This window comes from Vipera berus (assembly GCF_964194415.1).
Source record: "Vipera berus genome assembly, chromosome: 2".
NCBI lineage: Eukaryota > Metazoa > Chordata > Lepidosauria > Squamata > Viperidae > Vipera > Vipera berus.
In genome coordinates this window covers 96,160,451-96,179,203 of record NC_138203.1, presented here as the reverse complement: position 1 = coordinate 96,179,203, position 18,753 = coordinate 96,160,451, and the positions used below count along the sequence as shown (strand labels likewise).

General features: G+C 40.0%; 2 protein-coding genes across 2 annotated transcripts in view; one reads left to right on the top strand and one right to left on the bottom strand.

Moving 5' to 3' along the window:
• Positions 1–7,423, top strand: part of DNAH6 (dynein axonemal heavy chain 6) — a gene marked incomplete at its 5' end in the record, with an annotated part of 184,661 nt that extends 177,238 nt beyond the window's left edge. Inside the window, 5 exons of the mRNA XM_081318905.1 lie at positions 878–1,063; positions 2,748–2,820; positions 4,259–4,410; positions 4,645–4,867; positions 7,288–7,423. Coding sequence (XP_081175031.1) covers positions 878–1,063; positions 2,748–2,820; positions 4,259–4,410; positions 4,645–4,867; positions 7,288–7,391 — 738 coding nt within the window. The 3' untranslated portion in view covers positions 7,392–7,423. The remainder of the gene's footprint in view (positions 1–877; positions 1,064–2,747; positions 2,821–4,258; positions 4,411–4,644; positions 4,868–7,287) is intronic.
• A 1,794-nt stretch (positions 7,424–9,217) lies between these two features.
• The window catches only part of LOC308661761 (neuronal acetylcholine receptor subunit alpha-7-like), a gene marked incomplete at both ends in the record, with an annotated part of 107,083 nt that continues 97,547 nt past the window's right edge, over positions 9,218–18,753 (bottom strand). Inside the window, 2 exons of the mRNA XM_081316936.1 lie at positions 9,218–9,736; positions 13,671–13,780. Coding sequence (XP_081173062.1) covers positions 9,218–9,736; positions 13,671–13,780 — 629 coding nt within the window. The remainder of the gene's footprint in view (positions 9,737–13,670; positions 13,781–18,753) is intronic.

The following is an 18,753-nucleotide window of genomic DNA, read 5'->3' as shown; positions in this document are numbered from 1 at the left end:
GTTCCGTGTGCCTTTGGTGTCTAGTCATGCTGGCCACATGACCACGGAGACTTCCTCGGACAAGTGGTGGCTCAGTGGGTTAGGACGCTGAGCTTGTCGACCAGATGGTCGGCAGTTTGGCGGGTCGAACCCCGAGTGCCGCGTAACAGAGTGAGCGCCTGTTACTCGTCCCAGCTTCTGCCAACCTAGCAGTTTGAAAGCACGTAAAAATGCAAGTAGAAAAATAGGGACCACTACGGTGGGAAGGTAACAGCGTTCCGTGTGCCTTTGGTGTCTAGTCATGCTGGCCACATGACCACGGAGACTTCCTCGGACAAGACTTCCTCTTCGGCTTTGAAATGGAGATTAGCACCAGGCCCTAGAGTCGGAAACGACTAGCATGCATGTGCAGGGGAACCTTTACCTTTAGTCATAAAAGGGCCAAGTTTGAAGACCCCTGCTCTACAGTGTATCACTGCTAAGCACCTTATTACAATTAGGCAAGGGTACTGGTAAGAATGTGCTGGAAGATGTGAAGGCAACCTCCATGTGTTGTATAGACAACTTCAGAAAACATTGTTGCAGCACCACTGAGATTTTATCAGTGATCTTCCCTTCTACCTGCTCCAATTCGTAAGATCATTAGATCAGCGTTTCTCAGTTTAGCAACTTTAAGATGAGTGGACTTCAGTTCCCAGAATTCCCCAGCCAGCCATGCTCATCTGTTTAATGCAATGTTTCTCAGCTGTTGCTGAGGTTGAGAAACACTGCATTAGATCATGGAAGCTAACGTGAGAGCGAGGGAACTGGCAATACAACTGCCTCGAGAAGATAAAATTGCTGTTATATTCTTTTCCTCTCCACAGAAGATTAAAGTACAGTGTTGTTCAATTTTCAGAGCTCTCTACAAACACTCAACAAAGCCATTGCGGGGTTTGTAGTCATGTCCGAAGAAATGGAGAGAGTGTACCACAGCTTTCTTAACAATCAGGTTCCAACCCTCTGGGCCAACGCCGCATATCCATCTCTGAAACCTTTGGGGTCCTGGGTGAAAGACCTTGTGCTCAGGACAAGCTTCATAGATGTAAGTAGAAATGCTACTCGTAGGTGTACAGTGTACTGATGATCTATAATTTAGGTTATGTTTCAGGTGTAAGAGATTTTAAGAAAATTAAGAAAGGATGTAACCGAAGTTCATTCTTTAGCTTCCTTGAACTCCCCACACAGAAAGAAAAGTTGAGAACACTAATGGCCTATTTATTAGGAGTGGACTTCAGCTTCCAGAATTCTCATGGCTTGCTGGGGAATTCTGGGAATTGACATCCACTCATATTAAAATTGGTAAGGTTGAGATCATCAGTACTGCATGAGATCATCGATTATTTTAGCATAAAATATAAAATGTGAGGTAAATTCATTTAAACACAGGCCAGTGAGCGCCTGTGAAATGTGTATGCAAACCAGAATGCATTAGCATACCAAAGTGCAATTTGCAACTCAGAAATGTGCACAGAAAAAACATCTCTGAAAGAATATGCGCATTAAGTATGTATGTCGGGGGGGGGGGAACCATACAACCCATGGAAGAGAAATTAGTTCAGGGAACAGTAACAATTTCAGGCAGCTGAGACTGTTCAAATTGTTAAAAATGAAGGTCAGAGGCACGATTATTAGGCAACAAGTGGGGACAAGAAACACTTTAAGAGGGGGAAGGACATTAAAAACCATGCCAAATGCTTGCCTTTCCATTTATTACAAGTTGGCTTCTGTCTTGTTTAAATTAATGTGCCAAATATGACTTGCAGCAAATAAACTAATGAGAAAATGCTTGGCAGAATGAAGGTAATATTCCCCATTCTTGGCATGGGGAATAATGGAGAAAGGAGAGTAATGGCATTATTGCTTTTCCTAAATAGTTTAGCTGATTATTTGCAGAATGGATACGGTTTTGTCATCAAAAATTTACAGTGGTATTTTATGTAGCTTCATAATTCCAAAAGGTATCTTCGTTACTGTGACTTGATAATACATTGCCATCAGATGTTGGACTTACCACTTCTCTAAGATAATCATGCCAGATGATTATGATTTTTTGAAATAATACGCTGCTGGTGTGCTGTATATACAAACTGAGTGCATCAGCATTTATGCAGGTACTCTGATCCGGAGACCCTCAACCATGCATCAGAACTATTATTTCTCTTTAACTTCAAACATGGTGCAAAGTACTCATGGCTGCTTTGACCGAGTTCCAATCTTAAACCAATAATATTGGGAGTAAAGGAAAGAGATGATATATTTCACCCTGCTATCTTCCTACTAAGCACCCAAAATGGCGACAGACCAAAAACGAAGGCAGGTGCCAAGAGTGACTCCTCATATCCTCCAGTCTCTGATCTGTGCGAGAGAAGCCCTGAGCTTCATTCTGTCTGGGACAGGGGTAGGCAACCTCGGCTCTTTTATGACTCATGGACTTCAACTCCCAGAAATCCTGAGTCAGTTGAAGTCCATGAGTCATAAAAGAGCTGAGGTTGCCTACCCCTGGTCTGGGAGAACTTCAAATGTTGTCATTCTGCAGCACCGAAGAGTTCCTGGATTAGGACTAAATGTAATGGAAGCCATATCCATTTAGATGGAAAAGTAACACCCTGGCAAACCCAGTTCAGTTCTCCCTCTCTGCAAATAAAATAACAGCAATCCGTTGTTTCATAAGTTAAATGGAATGTCGGGTTTTATGCCTAACATATATCAACTTTTTTTTCCCCCAGTTCTGGCTCAAAAGAGGTCAACCTAAATCATTTTGGATTTCTGGTTTCTTTTTTCCACAAGGATTTTTGACCGGTAAACATTCATACAAAATTTCTCTGTCTCTGATGTCACCTATGTATGTTTTAAAAATGGTAGCATGCCCATAAAAAGGATTGGAAACCAGTTGCTCGGTTGGTTGTCTCGCTTTTGGTTTCAGATGCTCAGAATAGCTTGCCAAGCCCGTTTTATGGTTAGCTGATTGATTGGGATCAAATTCACAGGGCATTGTTTACATTTCCCAACCCTTTCAAACCATTTTTAAATTGGCTGCAGAATTCTCTTCACTGCCGCTGGCTTCTAAAAACCAAGTGCAGTCAGGGTGTAATGGAAACCAGTCACTCTTCTTCCATCAGCTGATCAGTAAGAAAAAGTCAGTGTCCCGCCTGCAGGGTGTGCAGCCCCCCCCCCAAAAAAAAATCCCTTTTGTGGTTGAATCTGTGCAAAAAAGGAAATAAAGCTGTTATTAAAAGGAAGAAGCTATAAAGCCACCAAATTAGTATCCTGAAAGCATGTTGCTCATTGTGCTGATGCAACATGCCAATAAATTTGGAGCCAAGGGTTTTCCTGAATAACTCTGGTTCCCTGTTGCTGCTGTAACTGGAGTGAAGAAGAACAGGGGTGGGGGAGATGTGAATAGCCTACTGAGGACAATGTTGAAATCATGGTTTGTATAACTCAATTCATCTCAAAAGTGTATCCAGAAGAGAAGGCACCTGAAGCACCATTTTTTTATCAAATGCTGTTTCAGGCAGTGGATGATATAGAGCAGTCTGTCCTTTCCTTCTTCTCAATTTTGGAAATAAATTCATAGGCAGAAGCAGTTTGCTAGCATAAATAGGCAATGCTATTTATATTAATCTTGCACATCAATTCCCATTGACCACGTTTCTGTGGTTCTACGATCTGGCAGCAAAACACCCTACAAACCATATAACTTATCATCTATTGCCTCTAGAATAAGTGAAGTCATTTCAAGTGGATTGGAAAATACAGTGGTTAAACAGGCACTCTGCAATACAGTAGAAATCATGCACTGCCTGGCTTTCAACAGGGAGTTCTTTAAACCCTCTCATAATTTAATAGGAAGGTTTTTTTTCCCCTTTAGGTTATTATTTTGAAGTAACAAAAGTAATACAAATAATAAAAATGTCAGTATGGTACTTGGAAGTAAAGCAATACATTAGGGCATAATAACTGTTCAAAATAATAAGGTTGCTTATTATTATTATTTTTTTAAAAAGATGGCTTGGAGTAGTGGGGTAGTATAATAAAAGTGCTCTATAAATTTGTTTTTATGCTATTGAAGATTACACTATGAATTACACTTTGCCAAGAGAGTTTGTAAATATAAAACGTATTTCTGAGTTTGTGCGAGGGTAAATTAAGTTTGAACTTGTGCATTGTTAATGGTTCTTTAATGACTGATTATTTGTGTTTAAAAAGAGAACCAGGTCCATGTTTTATTTCTCAGGAACTCTTCAGAATCATGCTCGAAAATATAACTTACCGATTGATGAGCTTAGTTTTAGTTACAACGCCATTCCTGTCTTCAGAGACCAAGCACAAGTATCAGAAGCTTCAAAACTGTGCCACTTCGGAAATGAATTACCAATGGATGAAAAGGTATTTACAAGTCTGTAACTGCAATAACTATCCAGCCGCAAAGAACTTGAATTCACGTGGAATATCTTTACATAAAACCACCACGTTTATCTTGTACTGTGGTAGATTTCTGATACTTTTTTTTAATGTTTTGCTGTACTTCAAGAATATGTACCTGGCTAGGGTAGAAACTTGATAGTGCTTATGAATGATAAGCTCGGCTTTGACTTCCACCTTCCGCCTTATGTTTTTCAGTTACCTTCTCCAGAGGATGGGGTGCTGGTCCATGGCATGTTTATGGATGCTAGTCGTTGGGATGAGGATGAAATGGTTATCGAAGATGCGTTACCTCGACAAATGAACCCTATGCTTCCAGTAATTCATTTTGAGCCGCATCAAAATTATGAGCCCCACCCATCGTTGTATCATGCACCCCTCTACAAAACAGGAGCTAGAGCAGGAACTCTGTCTACCACAGGTAATTCTTTTTTCTATAAGGAAATTCACTAGATATCCAATATCAACTTGGCAAATAGTCATGAAAGACAGCCTAGCAAATGACTTTTATTCACACACCACAAGGCAGATGATGCTTTGAAGGGGCTTCCTGGGACAGATGTAGCAGAGAATCCCCCATCTAACTCAAGGGTGCAAGAGAGTGCAAGGAGCCACTTGATCCAGGCTGAAGAACAGCTTGATCAAAGGCCAGAGGCCTAGGCAACATGAGAGTAAAGTCCTGTCTATCGGTCAGGTGACATTATGATGTTAAAAAAAATGCAGGGAAACCCTCTACATTACCAAAGTCCCACTCTTGAAATTTGCCACATCGATAATATTTACAAGGGCTTTCAAAAGTACTTGGAATGGATCCTACTCCTGAACCAGATCCTGGGAGTACATAAATCCTTCCTAAAAAGCAGGTATATTTTCTTTTTTTATCTGGAATCTGATACAAAAAGTGCAGAATCAGGTTCTTTCAGCTTATCAGATGTCATTCTTTTTTCTTAAGAAGTAGGTATGCTTTGCTGTAAGAGATCTTCCCCTTTGCAAATAGCTCATGGGATAAGAGTGCAGATCGCGAAACCTGCTGTATATCAGTGAATTTGCTTCTGGGGATGTGGCAAATAGGGATAATGCCACACGAGTCTCAATGAATGTGGGCTGATGTTCCAGCTTCCTGACAGTTTCATAGATATTTTTGCTCTAGAATGAGAAAGTGGAAGTGAAAAACTCCAGGTAATTTGAATAGGGAGGTGAATAGTGATGTGTTGGGGGCATTCCACTCCATTGAAGCTGGACAGTATATAACAATGTGACATCCGTTGCTAAGTTCTGTTTCAGCTCAGCTCAAAAGAATTGAATAGCACAGATGATGAACCTTCACAGATTGTTTGGTTGATTGTTTTGCTGATTTCTATATGCTTGCTTCCTTTATTACACTACTGGTAGAATACAGAAATTGTTCATAGGTTTAGTATGTCATATGAACTAAAAGCCTTCTTAAATGAAAGTATTAAAATAATCATACAACATTGATGGTTGTTTATGGCCAGCTCAACAGACTCAAGTTCTGAGTGCTTTGTGGCCCATTGGCTGAATTCCCTATCAGCAGTGAAGAGAAAACAAATAGCAAAATTTTAGAATTTCAACTAATGAATAAATTGTTTTAAACTTCTTTAGTTAAAACCCTGTCTTCCGACTTGTAACGTTCTCATGTGGCATGTTCATTGTCATCTGATCCCACAAAGATTTATTGTCCCATCTGATCCAGACTGGGACCTTTATGCAGCACTAGGGACAAACTTTAGCGCAGCTGGTCACCGTCCATTAATACAGAAACAGATGCCTAGGAACAGCTTCATTCCAACGATGTAGTTGTTTTAAAGTAATTTGGCAAACTTGTGCATTTATCTTTGTATCGTTTGCATTAAATGTGTCCATTGCCTCCTATTGCCCCCCAAAGAAAAATCATCTAAAGAAAATGGTTTGATCTCATGGTCTATAATAGATCAGGGCAACATCGGGCCCTTATTTGCTGAGACCAGATTAGAATTTGCCTTTAATTTTTTTTTGAGTTAAAAGGCCAGAAGAAATGTTCATTTTTAACGATGATTTTATTGGGTTCTTATTTCCTAGAATGGCAGGAGCATGATTTTCAAGCATTATGGTTTAGTGTGCTTGTGTGCCATATCTTGAGCACATGGCAAGTCTTTCCTTGCGATTCACCATAATCAATGCAAGTATCTGAGGAATAATGACAATTTAACCCAAAAGATGCATGCAGGACTCTGATTTATGATTTTTGAAACCACATAAGCACAGTAAGGTGCACTTTGCCAAAGGAGTATGCAGTTTTGCAAATACTATAGACTTTGTCCCCCTTCCATAAAAGCTAGCCTATTCCACAGCCCCACACAAGTTGACCCAATTCATTGGAATCCCAGGCCTCTGATGGGCTGCGTGCAGACCCCCTAAGCTTCCAAGGCAGTCTGCCTGGATGGCTTTCTCAACCCCTAGTTCCTGCTGTCACCTTCACATGCCCTGCTATCAGCAGTCGTCAGATCAGCAGGGGACTCAGGCAAGCCTGATACTGCATTGAAGAAGAGTGTCTTATGAGCTCCTTCTTTATAGTTCTCTCCTGATAAGTTGAAGAAAAAGTTTTCCGTTCACATCTGTACACCTTTGCCAACATGCATGCCAACTGGTTAGCATCAGCAGTATACCAGTGCCTAAAGGTTGCCCAACTATCTCAACCATATAAGGAGTAAGTTATACTGGGTTTTTTTTGTATAGAACTTATTCTGGGATTTGGGTGTACGATTGGGTGTGTGTGTGTGTTGGCAGCTTAGGAACATGGGGAGTTTGAAACACTAACAATTTTTTCTTTTTTATAATTAGGTCACTCTACCAATTTTGTGGTTACCGTCTTACTTCCTTCAAAAAGACCAAGCGACTACTGGATATCCAAAGGATCTGCATTACTTTGCCAGCTAAATGAATAATCAGCAGGATAGGGTTTCTGTCTACAAGCAAGACCTTGGCACCATGCTGAGATTCTATTCCAGGTGGGGAATAGTAACACTCCATCACTGTCATGCCTATGGAGATAGATTCCTGTATAAACACATTGTCAGAAGGCCACACTTCTCTTCAACTTGATTTTTTTAAAGTGCTTTACGTTTTATCAACACGCTGGAATCAATATTCATCTTCATTTCTCTCCATTCCTTTGCACGTATTCACAGGCAGATCACATGGGTTTTTGCATCAGTAATACAGCTGTTTTAAAAAATGTCAACAAAAGTGCATGTTTTGTATCACATTATCTTATTGTGAATTTTATCCTTTTAGTGTTTATATTTCATTTTCTTTGTAAATGCAATCTGATTATAAAAGAAGATACTTTTAAAAAGGTCTTGGCTGATTCCGTTTTATCTGTCAAATGCCGTAAGTCCTTCCTCAGTTTCTCTCAAACCTTCTACATGAAATAATTATTGGGGAAAGCTATCATCACAACAATTTGGCAGCTTGCAAACAGTTGGAAAATTTTACATTGTATACTTCCAAGATTTGATGGGTACAAATTGTGATCTTGGGTGAGTTTAATCTATGATGCGATTATTTGCATTTGGCAGATCACTACTTCAATTGTGATGACTTATTGTAAAAAAAAAATCATTAACCATGGTGTCAATGAATGGAAAAAATTGGGGGGAAAATCATTTGTTCGTTAACCGTGGTGTCATTGGGGGGGAAAGTTAGATTAACAACATGTTTCTGTGATCTTACAGGCTTCTGAGACTCTTGAATCTTTTTATTCTATAGAAAAAACTTTGTAATTTTTGCTGTAAAAGGTAAAAACTACAAATCAAATAGTCATGCCCAGATTTTAATGTGCAGTTATGGGTGAGCGGAATGTGTATTCCATTCAAAGCAATATTGTGCAGAAAAACTGAATCTTGCTTTGATGTGCGTTAATTTTGCTCATCTGACTAGATCTCTGATTTCTATCAAGAGTTGTCAGTAAGAAGTGAAACGTGCTACTTTCCAGGCACATTTGGGGTTGTGGTATATATTAATTGTAAGAAAATTAAAATCAATAAGGTGAATGCAATTTAAGGAGATTGGAGATGTTCAGACATACATTCAAAGGCAAAGATAATAATAAGTGGGCAGCCACAGCACTCAGGTTAGGGAAAGGGTGTAATTTATGTAATAGAAAAACAGAATATTCAACAATGAAAATATTTTTAACTTATTAGAAAAAAGTATTGCACTGACTTCACATTGTTATCAAGTGGAAAATGTTTCAGATTATCACAGTGATAGTAAAAGCTAAAACTTGCCATTTATTTGGCAAACAGCAACTAACAGCATCATTCAATACATTACTGTAGATAAAATCTGTGTTAAACAACGATGCCAAACAAAAATATTGAAAATGATACATTTAGCAAAGATCATGTTTCTAGGAAGAATTTATCAATGCAGCAACATGTTCACTAGTGTTTCCTAGTAGCATATATATGTTCTATTTACTCAGCAAAGTGTCTGCCGTGTGTCTGATTTCTTGTCTAATATTATTGGTGATTATGATCACAGGTATAGGGAGAAGACACTATTTGAAACAAATAACAAGTAACAGAGCCAATTCTGTACCTAGAATATCTAACACTGGGGAAACAATTGGAATTTGAAACACACGCCGACTTCTTTTTTTTTTAATACCAAATTCAGCACAGAAAGTCTCAGTGTTCTTCAAAATTATTGGCACCATTTCATAATTTCCAATTACACTGGAGCATTTTTCTACTCGTCTTGGAGAGCCTTATGTAAAATCTTTTCTAACAGCTTCAATAAAATTTGGAGCAGACATGAGAATTGTAAGCGTGCAGATGATGGCAAAAAGTGAAAATGCCACCAGGCACAATCTGTCTATGACAGCAGCTGCAAACTTCCACTCACTGCAGACCTCCTCCCCTTCATCCTGTTTCCGGAAACGGGCTGCAATGAACTGAACTTCTTCCAGGATTTTCACAATCACTGGGATGGTGTCCATTAAAACTTTTCTCTGAGTGCTGTCATTATCTTCAGGCAAAGAACTCTGGTCCTTTCCGCCCTTGGTGTCTATCTCGTTCTGTGGGCAGAAGGGATTTTCCATGGCATGGTAGCTGTAGATCATGTTGCCATTGCTAGAATGGTGTCCTGGTAAGATGTTCATCTCTACATTGCTGACACTGGACTGGTGCCTCGAGTGGCCGTATCGGCAAGAGAGAGGCCGGATGTTCTCCCCTGGTTTTTTCATTCTGAGAAACCAAGCGCACCAGTTCAGCAAGATGACACGGACCTGAAAAAGACAGAAACTCTCAGTGCCCTTCGTGGAGGTCTTGAGCGACTGCACAAAGAGAGCGGGGGTGTGTGGGGGGGAAACGTGGTTCACAAAGGATATTGCCATTTGGTAAATTGCTATATGAAGCATAACAGCTCGTTACAAAGATCTTGGACAAAATCATTTTTCAATTATTTGCCTCCTCCAGCCCTTCCTCTAGCCTTAAGCCGTTCATCTGAAAAAAAAAAACCAAACGCCACACTTCTCAGGTATTTTCACAAAATCGCTTTTTTATTCCTGCCGCAGAAACAGATTCTTTCTTAAAGATACCTATAATCCTTCATAATAAGGCTTACAGATAGCTTTAGGAAGAATTTGATTGCTCCCAAGAAATTAACATGTGCCAAGAATCCAATCACTGAAAAGTTGCATTTATTGAAGTCAAAAAAGTTTAATTTGATTGAAAACGATTGCTAAGCCTGCTAAATGTAATGAACGGGAAAAAGCCAACCGCTATTTTGACACAAACAGTCAAAACCTTTTCATCTATTTCTCTATCATGTCCTATTTTACTCTAATTGTTGGGCAGAAAAATCCCTAAGAACTTCAAACCAGCTTCCGACATGATAAGGGTAACAGTCTTATACAGGTAGTCCTCGACCTATGATCACAGTTGGGACGGAAATTTTGATTGCTGTGCAATGAGGTCATTAAGTGAGTCATTGCAAGACCAGACCCTACTTTATGACCATTTTATTGTCATTAAGTAAGTCACTGGCCATTAAGTGAATCGTACACTTGTAGTGCGAATGCGGCTTCCCCCATTGACTTTGCTTGTTGGGTGATGACTGGGAAAGTCGCAAATCGCAACCGCATGACACTGCAATTGTCATAAATGTGTGCTGGTTCTAAGTCCTGGAATCATAATCATGTGATTGTGGGGTGGGGTGACAGTCACAACTTTGAAGATGGCTCATAAGTCACTTCTTTTCAGTGCCGTCATAACTCTGAACCATAGTTAAACGAATGGTTGGAAGCCAAGGACTACCCTATATTTGTTTAGTGAAAAATATTTGGCAAAGTACCTAATTCAAAGTCTGTTTTAACTGTGGTTTTAGTTGGGCAGCTTTTAGATAAACTAATATCTCTGCCACTGAGAATGCTCTAAACAGTTCTTCAACTGCCTGCAATTAGTGCAGGTTCGCATCCCACCAGGCTCAAGGTTGACTCAGCCTTCCATCCTTCCGAAGTAGGTAAAATGAGGACCCAGATTGTTGGGGGCAATAAGCTGACTTTGTAATAATGCCGCTTGGGGTGTGTGTGGAAGCCCTAATAAGCAGGCATATACATAGAATGAAGGCTACTGCTAAGCTTGTAAGCCGCCCTGAGTCTTCGGAGAAGGGCGGGATATAAATGGAATTAAAATAAAAAATAAAATAAAAACTGTATGAGAATATCTGCAAGGTGGAAAACAATTGTACAGCTAAAGAACATGTCTTGGAGTTATTACTCGGACTCCTGCAACAAGCAGATCTCACAAAGTATTCTGTAGTAGAAATGTAAAAGAATAACACTAGCACTTCTGCCTGTGATGTTTTATTACACTGCAATGTTTACCTCTCAAGACACCAATGGAGCCTTTTTAGTAGCCAACACTCCAGAAGACAGGCTTAAGATACAGGAGGATCTGGACAGACTTGAACACTGGGCGCTATCTAACAAAATGAAATTCAATGGTGAAAAAAGTAAGGTTCTACGTTTAGGCAAGAAAAACCAAATGTACAGGTATAGTATAGGGGGTACCTTGCTCAATAGTAGTAACTGTGAGAGGGATCTCGGAGTCCTAGTAGACAATCACTTAAACATGAGCCAGCAGTGTGCTGCAGCTGCCAAAAAAGCCAACACAGTGCTAGGCTGCATTAACAGAGGGATAGAATCAAGATCACGTGAAGCATTAATACCACTTTACAATGCCTTGGTAAGGCCACACTTGGAATACTGCATCCAGTTTTGGTCACCACAATGTAAAAAAAAGATGTTGAGACTCTACAAAGAGTACAGAGAAGAGCAACAAAGATGATTAGGGGACTGGAGGCTAAAACATATAAGGAACGGCTGCTGGAATTGGGTATGTCTAGTTTAATGAAGAGAAGGACAAGGGGGGACATGATAGCAGTGTTCCAATATCTCAGGGGCTGCCACAAAGAAGAGGGAGTCAAGCTATTCTCCAGAGCGCCTGAAGGCAGGACAAGAAGCAACGGATGGAAACTAATCAAGGAGAGAAGCAACCTAGAACTAAGGAGAAACTATCTGACAGTTAGAACAATTAACCAGTGGAACAACCTGCCTCCAGAAGCGGTGAATGCTCCAACACTGGAAGTTTTTAAGAAGAGACTGGACAGCCATTTGTCTGAAATGGTATAGGGTTTCCTGCCTGAGCAGGGGATTGGAGTAGATGACCTCCAAGATCCCTTCCAACTTTATTATTATTATTATTATTATTATTATTATTATTATTATTATTATTATTATTATTATTATTATTATTATTATTATTATTGAAATAATACGTTCCTAATGATGAATATTTAATGTTTAACAATTACATTTTAGAGTGTTTACATATGGAGGGATTTTTACAGTGGAGGGGCAAAAGTGGAATACCATACATGATGATGCATTATTTCAAAGAGGCATACATGAGAAAACGGGGGAAAATCAGAAACTTTAAAAGAAGGTGCTACTGATGCCTGAAATGCCAGAGATTAAGGAAAAACATTTCTTTTTATTGCTTTAAGTTGACCATACCTGATTCTATGCAGAGTTAGGTCTGGTTATTGAAACTGAAACTCATCAGGATATTTAAAAACTGTAGACTTAAAAAAGTAAAGAAAACATTTCAAAAGAAGGTAATAGACAAACGGACAAAAAAAAACCCCCGTACACATTGTGGGAAAGAGTTGAACTGAATTCAGAGGTGCATGCTTTTAGCAAAACAGAAGCAACGGCTTGTAGTTAGGTGGCCAATTTTAAAGAAATAGGCCAAAGTTCAGGTGCAACGAAGACTTATACTGGTAAAACTGACATTTTACTATTTACAAAGTGGGATTTTGTTGAGAACAATTCTTTTTCTACTGATCTTTTGATATAGATGCTTCTGTAAATTAAAAAAAATATTTTTCAAGACGGAAAGTAACTGTGCAACAGGGTCCACACGATTATAAACTATGAACTGAAACTGAGATGCACAGTGTATGAAGTAGATCCTTACAGGTCCACATGGGGGATTCCACAGAAGGTCATGTTGAAGAACAGGCGATAGATACAGCAGTGCCAAGTAACAATAACCTGAGGAAGAAGGAGTTCCAAAAGCTGGAGAAGTATCAGGGCCTGAAGAAGCAACCAGACTGGATGAGAAAAATAAAGATCACAGGAGTCCCAGTGGTGGTAGGAGCACTTGGGGCTGTGACCCCTAAGCTGGGAGAGTGATTCCAACAGATCCCAGGAAGAGCATCAGAGCTTTCTGTCCAAAAGAGTGCAGTGCTAGGAACAGCTAAGATACCGCACAAACCCTCAAACTCCCAGGCCTCTGGTATAGGACCCACAACTGAGGAAGACACAAACCACCCATAGGGTTGAGTCAGAAGTCTCTTTCTGTTTGTGACTGTTCTGTATTCTTGTTCTTGTTTGATTTTTAACTCACTTTTCCTTATTTTTCTTTTTCTCTATATTAAAAGAAATAAAAATACTTTTTTTGGGGAAAAAACAAACAAAAAGAAAAGATGAAAGGTCTCCTGCTTGGTCAGTCAGGCTCACCATACACCAATGTGAGGAGAGGAAGTGAGAATTAGTATCGTATTCTTAAAATCCTCTGTTCTTTCTAGCATTGTCTAAGTGATGAAATACAAAAGGTACTGTTGTTTATGAAGGCTGATGTGTAGTAGTCACTTACCCACTGGGGCATCTTTCCTGCTTGAGGGTCATGATGATGAAACTGAAGCACCAAGACTGTTACTACTACAGATAAACCAACAATGACCATGATGCTTGCAAAATACTGAGCTGCAGATTTAAAAGGGGAACAAGAATAAACAGTTACTTTATTGTTTTTAGACTCCCAGAGTAACCTGACCATAGGTTTTATAACTTTCAAGCCTGAAAAAACATAATTTTAGTAATGCTACATTACAAAAGAGTTACCACAAAATACATCTAGTTAAAGCATATTTTAAAAAATGAAACAACTACTACACATTTCTCACCCTATTAAATTTAATTCCACACTTCCTGTTTTTATCATGTTCTTTGCTCTAGCTGCTGATGACAAAGAGAAAGGAGGTAACACATTATTAGATGATGGCTCTAGGCAACTTCACACATTTTGTTTGTTTAATTTTTGTAGCCCCCCCCTCCCCCCCCCCCACACACACTTCACATTTGTGACTGGGCAGTTCACACAGTTAAATAACAAAACAATAAACAATTAAAATAAAAAGCAATCCAAAGCCAATTAAAACAGTTAAAACCATAAAACCTAATTTGTGGCAGAGCGCTATCTATACAATTGCTATCAATATAACCAACTCACAGGATCCATACTACCACTGGATCCCTAGGCATGGCGACATTAATGAAAAACAACATGGTTTTAAAACAGCAAGCAACCAAAATAGTCTCTTTACATTCTCCCCAGCCTACAAGGCCTAATTGCATCCAATAATTGTTTTATGTTCTTCCACTGTGTTTCTCCAACAGATCATGAGCAAAGATTTGGTCTGGCTCAGCCAACTAAAAAGAAGCTTTAGATACATACTGTTCATGTTAATTTAATTAAGAGTTAGCAGATGTGATCTTGGTATTATGTCTCTTTTAACAGCATATTCACAACACAGAGATTGAGCCTCTTATCTCCGGGTGGTGCTCAAAAAAAAGGTGATTTTTTTCTATAAGGTAAAGATTCAATAATAAGCAGTAAAGATTCAATAATAAAAAGAAAGAAGATAGTACATCCCAAAATAACGTCTGGAGTCACTTGATCCAGAGTAAAAAGAATTTAGAAAACTGCTTTGGATTAAAGGTCATGCAGAAAGATTACCCAGTACAAAGACAGAAAGAAATAAGAGAAAGAAACTGAAAATAACGCTTCCTTGATTTTGTTTATTGTAAAATGTAATGTAAGGTAAAGGTAAAGGTTCCCCCGCACATGCGTGCTAGTCGTTTCCGACTCTAGGGGCCGGTGCTCATTTCCGTTTCAAAGCCAAAGAGCCAGCGTTTGTCCGAGTACGTCTCCGTGGTCATGTGGCCGGCATGACTAGAGGCCAAAGGCGCACGGAACGCTGTTACCTTCCCACCGTAGGGGTCCCTATTTTTCTACTTGCATTTTTATATGCTTTCGAACTGCTAGGTTGGCAGAAGCTGGGACGAGTAACAGGCGCTCACTCTGTTACGCAGCACTCGGGATTCGACCCGCCAAACTGCCGACCATCTGATCGACAAGCTCAGCATCCTAACCCACTGAGCCACTGCAACCCTTAAAATGTAATGTACCCTACAACAATAAAGGAGAACTCCAGAAACCTCTGTGGCATCTGTCTTGAAGGGTTGCCCCATCTTGTAGGGCTGGAATCAGTTTTGAAAGCCTGTCCAAATGCCCCTCTGTCCCATCTTATACTAAACAAAATCAAGGCAGGGGTTTGTTTGTTTTTTAGTTTCTTTCTCAGGCTTACTTCAGTTTCTGGATTGTGTAAAGTTTTCTGCAGGTTTTAGGCTGGCCCACGACTAAAAATAAGATCTGATTGATTTTGCAGCTTTCTTCTTAACAGTTCTTTCACAACTTCCCCAAGGTCATCCCTAAATTTCTTTACATCCAGGAATCAGGCTCAAGAGATTGAACTGAATATTGGGATTTAATTCTAACTTGCTCCAAAGGTAAAAGGATTGTTGAAGTGGATGTCTGGAATGGAAATACTCTCAGGTGCAACTCAGTATAATCCCTCCTATCCCTTCCTTGATATTAAATTATATATGAGCACCAGCTACTTCTCAGATTAACTGCTGATTGTTCATCCAAAAATGTGAAGGAGGATAGAGATTATATCCCTTCTAAACTAACACATTCTATGCAGCCCTGTTATTATACTTCTTACACAATAGCAGATATTAGCCTAGACATCAATCAAATGCAGAATAGTCAGTCTACTGATCAAACTACAATTCCCAGCATTCTTTACAGCATAGAAGAAAGCTCCACTGTTCTTGGTTGCAAATTGCCCCTTTTCTCCATAAACTCACTCTCTGCTCCCCAACATATGAGATTCTTGTCTAGAGAGGGGAAGCTTTGCTCATGCTTCTGGATAACTTCTACAATTCCCAACCAGCTACATAGGATGGTGCCTTAACAAGAAAAAAAATATGGCTGATCTCTGCTTGGAGAACAGCTATAACAATGAAGTTGGCATAACACTGATATCTTTTTTGACACAGGTACTTATTGAGAATGTGCCTATTTGGATACAGTTCAGATATCACTGTTTATCTTGCATTTTCCTGCAAAAATGGAGAATCTGTTGATGGAGAGAAAGAAAGAGAGAAAAAGAGAAAAGGGATAGGGGGGAGAAGTTCATAACCCACCTTAACTAAACTGATGAATTACCATTCACCTTCTTACTGTTTGGAAGCACCCACTGGGACAGCAAGCAGTCTCAAGAAATGGACTATGAAGACTAGATAAATGTATTTGATAACAGATAACATCTGAAAAACTATGTTTTGTATGTTTCTTCACAAGAAGATGTTTAAAGGGAACTAGAACTTCAAGGCACAGGGTAAATAAACCTACTGAAGTATGTAATATAAGCAAAGCAAGTTTTTATTTTAGTGGCCTCTTTTTCTTTGAAAAAGAAAGCAGTTTGAAAAGACAGCAGTCCACAGAAAGGCCTTACTTCCATTTGTGGCTTCAGCAGCCTCTCTTTATAGATGAAGTTATAAAACACCTAGCTAGCCCATCAGAATCTGTGATAGACTTCAGTTCCCATCATCTCTGAATATTACCTATGCTAGTTAGAGCTGACAGTCTGGTGAGAAGCAACATAGGATCCCTGTGGTAGAGTCTGCTACTATGAGTAAGATGGTGGTGTACTTTATGACAGAGTTGGATCCTTGCAACTGCATGAAAGATCTCACACAGCCTATGAGAAGGCTCTTGGTTTAATTAGGACACCTGCAAGCAAGCACATCTGGCTTCTTGACTTCCTTTCTAGGCTGAAGATGTACATGGATCACAGAACAGGCCAACTGCAAATGCTGAAGGAAAGAAGAAAGGATAATCAGAAGAAGGTGGAAGGTGTGATGGAAGACCCCACCCAGAAGAATTGAGAAGGAAGACTTGAAGAGCAGGCTGGCTGGTGAAAGGACTGGACAATGAAGAAAAGGAGCTATGTTGGAAGGACAGTTCAGGAGATGAGTAATGGGACAAAGTGGAGCAGTGGGTGGAGCAGTGGGCTAATGCCTCCTTAAGTAACACCAGCTGCCTGCAATTAGTGCAGGTTCGCATCCCACCAGGCTCAAGGTTGACTCAGCCTTCCATCCTTCCGAGGTAGGTAAAACGAGGACCCAGATTGTTGGGGGCAATTAAGCTGACTTTGTAATAATGCCGCTTGGGGTGTGTGTGAAAGCCCTAATAAGCAGGCATATACATAGAATGAAGGCTACTGCTAAGCTTGTAAGCCGCCCTGAGTCTTCGGAGAAGGGCGGGATATAAATGGAATAATTAAAAAAAAGTATAAAGAAGCATGACCAAGAAGCCTCAGAAAAGAGTTGTTTTTTCCTGCCCCACCCCCCTCTTTAACTTGGAAAAAATCGGCAGCAGAAAAGCAAAAACAAAGCAAAGTCCAGGGGTTAATTTTAGAAACTGCAGTGAAAAAGAGGGGGATGGAAACGATTAAGAAAAGCAATGAACACCCTTTAAGTAAAGGTATATTAGATTGCAATTAAGATGTAATAGAAAGATCTGTTTGTACGGTTGCTAGGAGTCAACAATAATTTGATGATATACAATCAATCAATCACCCACTCATAATAAAAAGAAGATCACTGTCTATTGGAAGGATAAGCACACATCAATGTCTTTGTCAAATCACTTTAGGTGTGTGTGTGTGTGCGTGTGTGTGTGTGTGTGTGTGAATGAGCTCCTGTCTTTTTCCCCACCCTCTGAACATACAACAGGGAGGATATTCTTAGGGCGAAGGTCTTCGCTATCAAAGAAAAGGGTTGGAAAGGCTGTCAAATCAACCAGGAAATGGAGCTGGGGAGGGGAGAAAAAGGAAGAGGAAGGAAAGAAGGAAGGAAGCTCCACTCTTTTCTTACCTGCTGCTTCATCAGTCTGAAGCATCTCTCATGCAGAGCTGACAGCAACTCCGAGAAGAAAACTTTTATACTTAAAGCAGAGAATGTGTTCTCACAGACTGCACATCATCGATATATCAGGGATGAAAGGACAGTCCCTGGGGTGTCATTTTTTCCCCTTCCTGTGCTCAAGGTATTTCAGACTACAGTTTCAACCATCTCTTGCCACTGGCTAGAAGCTGAGGCCTCAATTATCCGGAAGGCACTGAGCAGCCAAAAGGCAAGTCTCCTCTGAGCTCCCTAGACGTGTCCATGTAATTTTTTTGACAGCCATAAGAATGTTGTTTTCTACTGCCTTCATCCAGGAAGCATTTTAGCCGACCAATATAATCTATGGTGCTGGGATCTCCCTGAGGCTGTCCCATCCAACCACTACCCGGGTCCAAGCCTGCTTAGCTTGGTGCTGCAGCTGGATGGAGCCTGAAAATTAACAGCTTCTTGCGAGGGGGGCCTCTTGCTTGCTGGATTTAATTCCTTTCTGCAATGTTTAAAACAGAGCTTTGCTCTCCTTTCTTCCTTAACCTTGCCCCTCACATTATCTGCATCCAGCTTCCCACTTCCGCTGTTCCTTTTCCTTCCTCCTTTCAGATGCAACCACGCTGCTCCTTCATTCTATCTGCACCTTGTTTTGT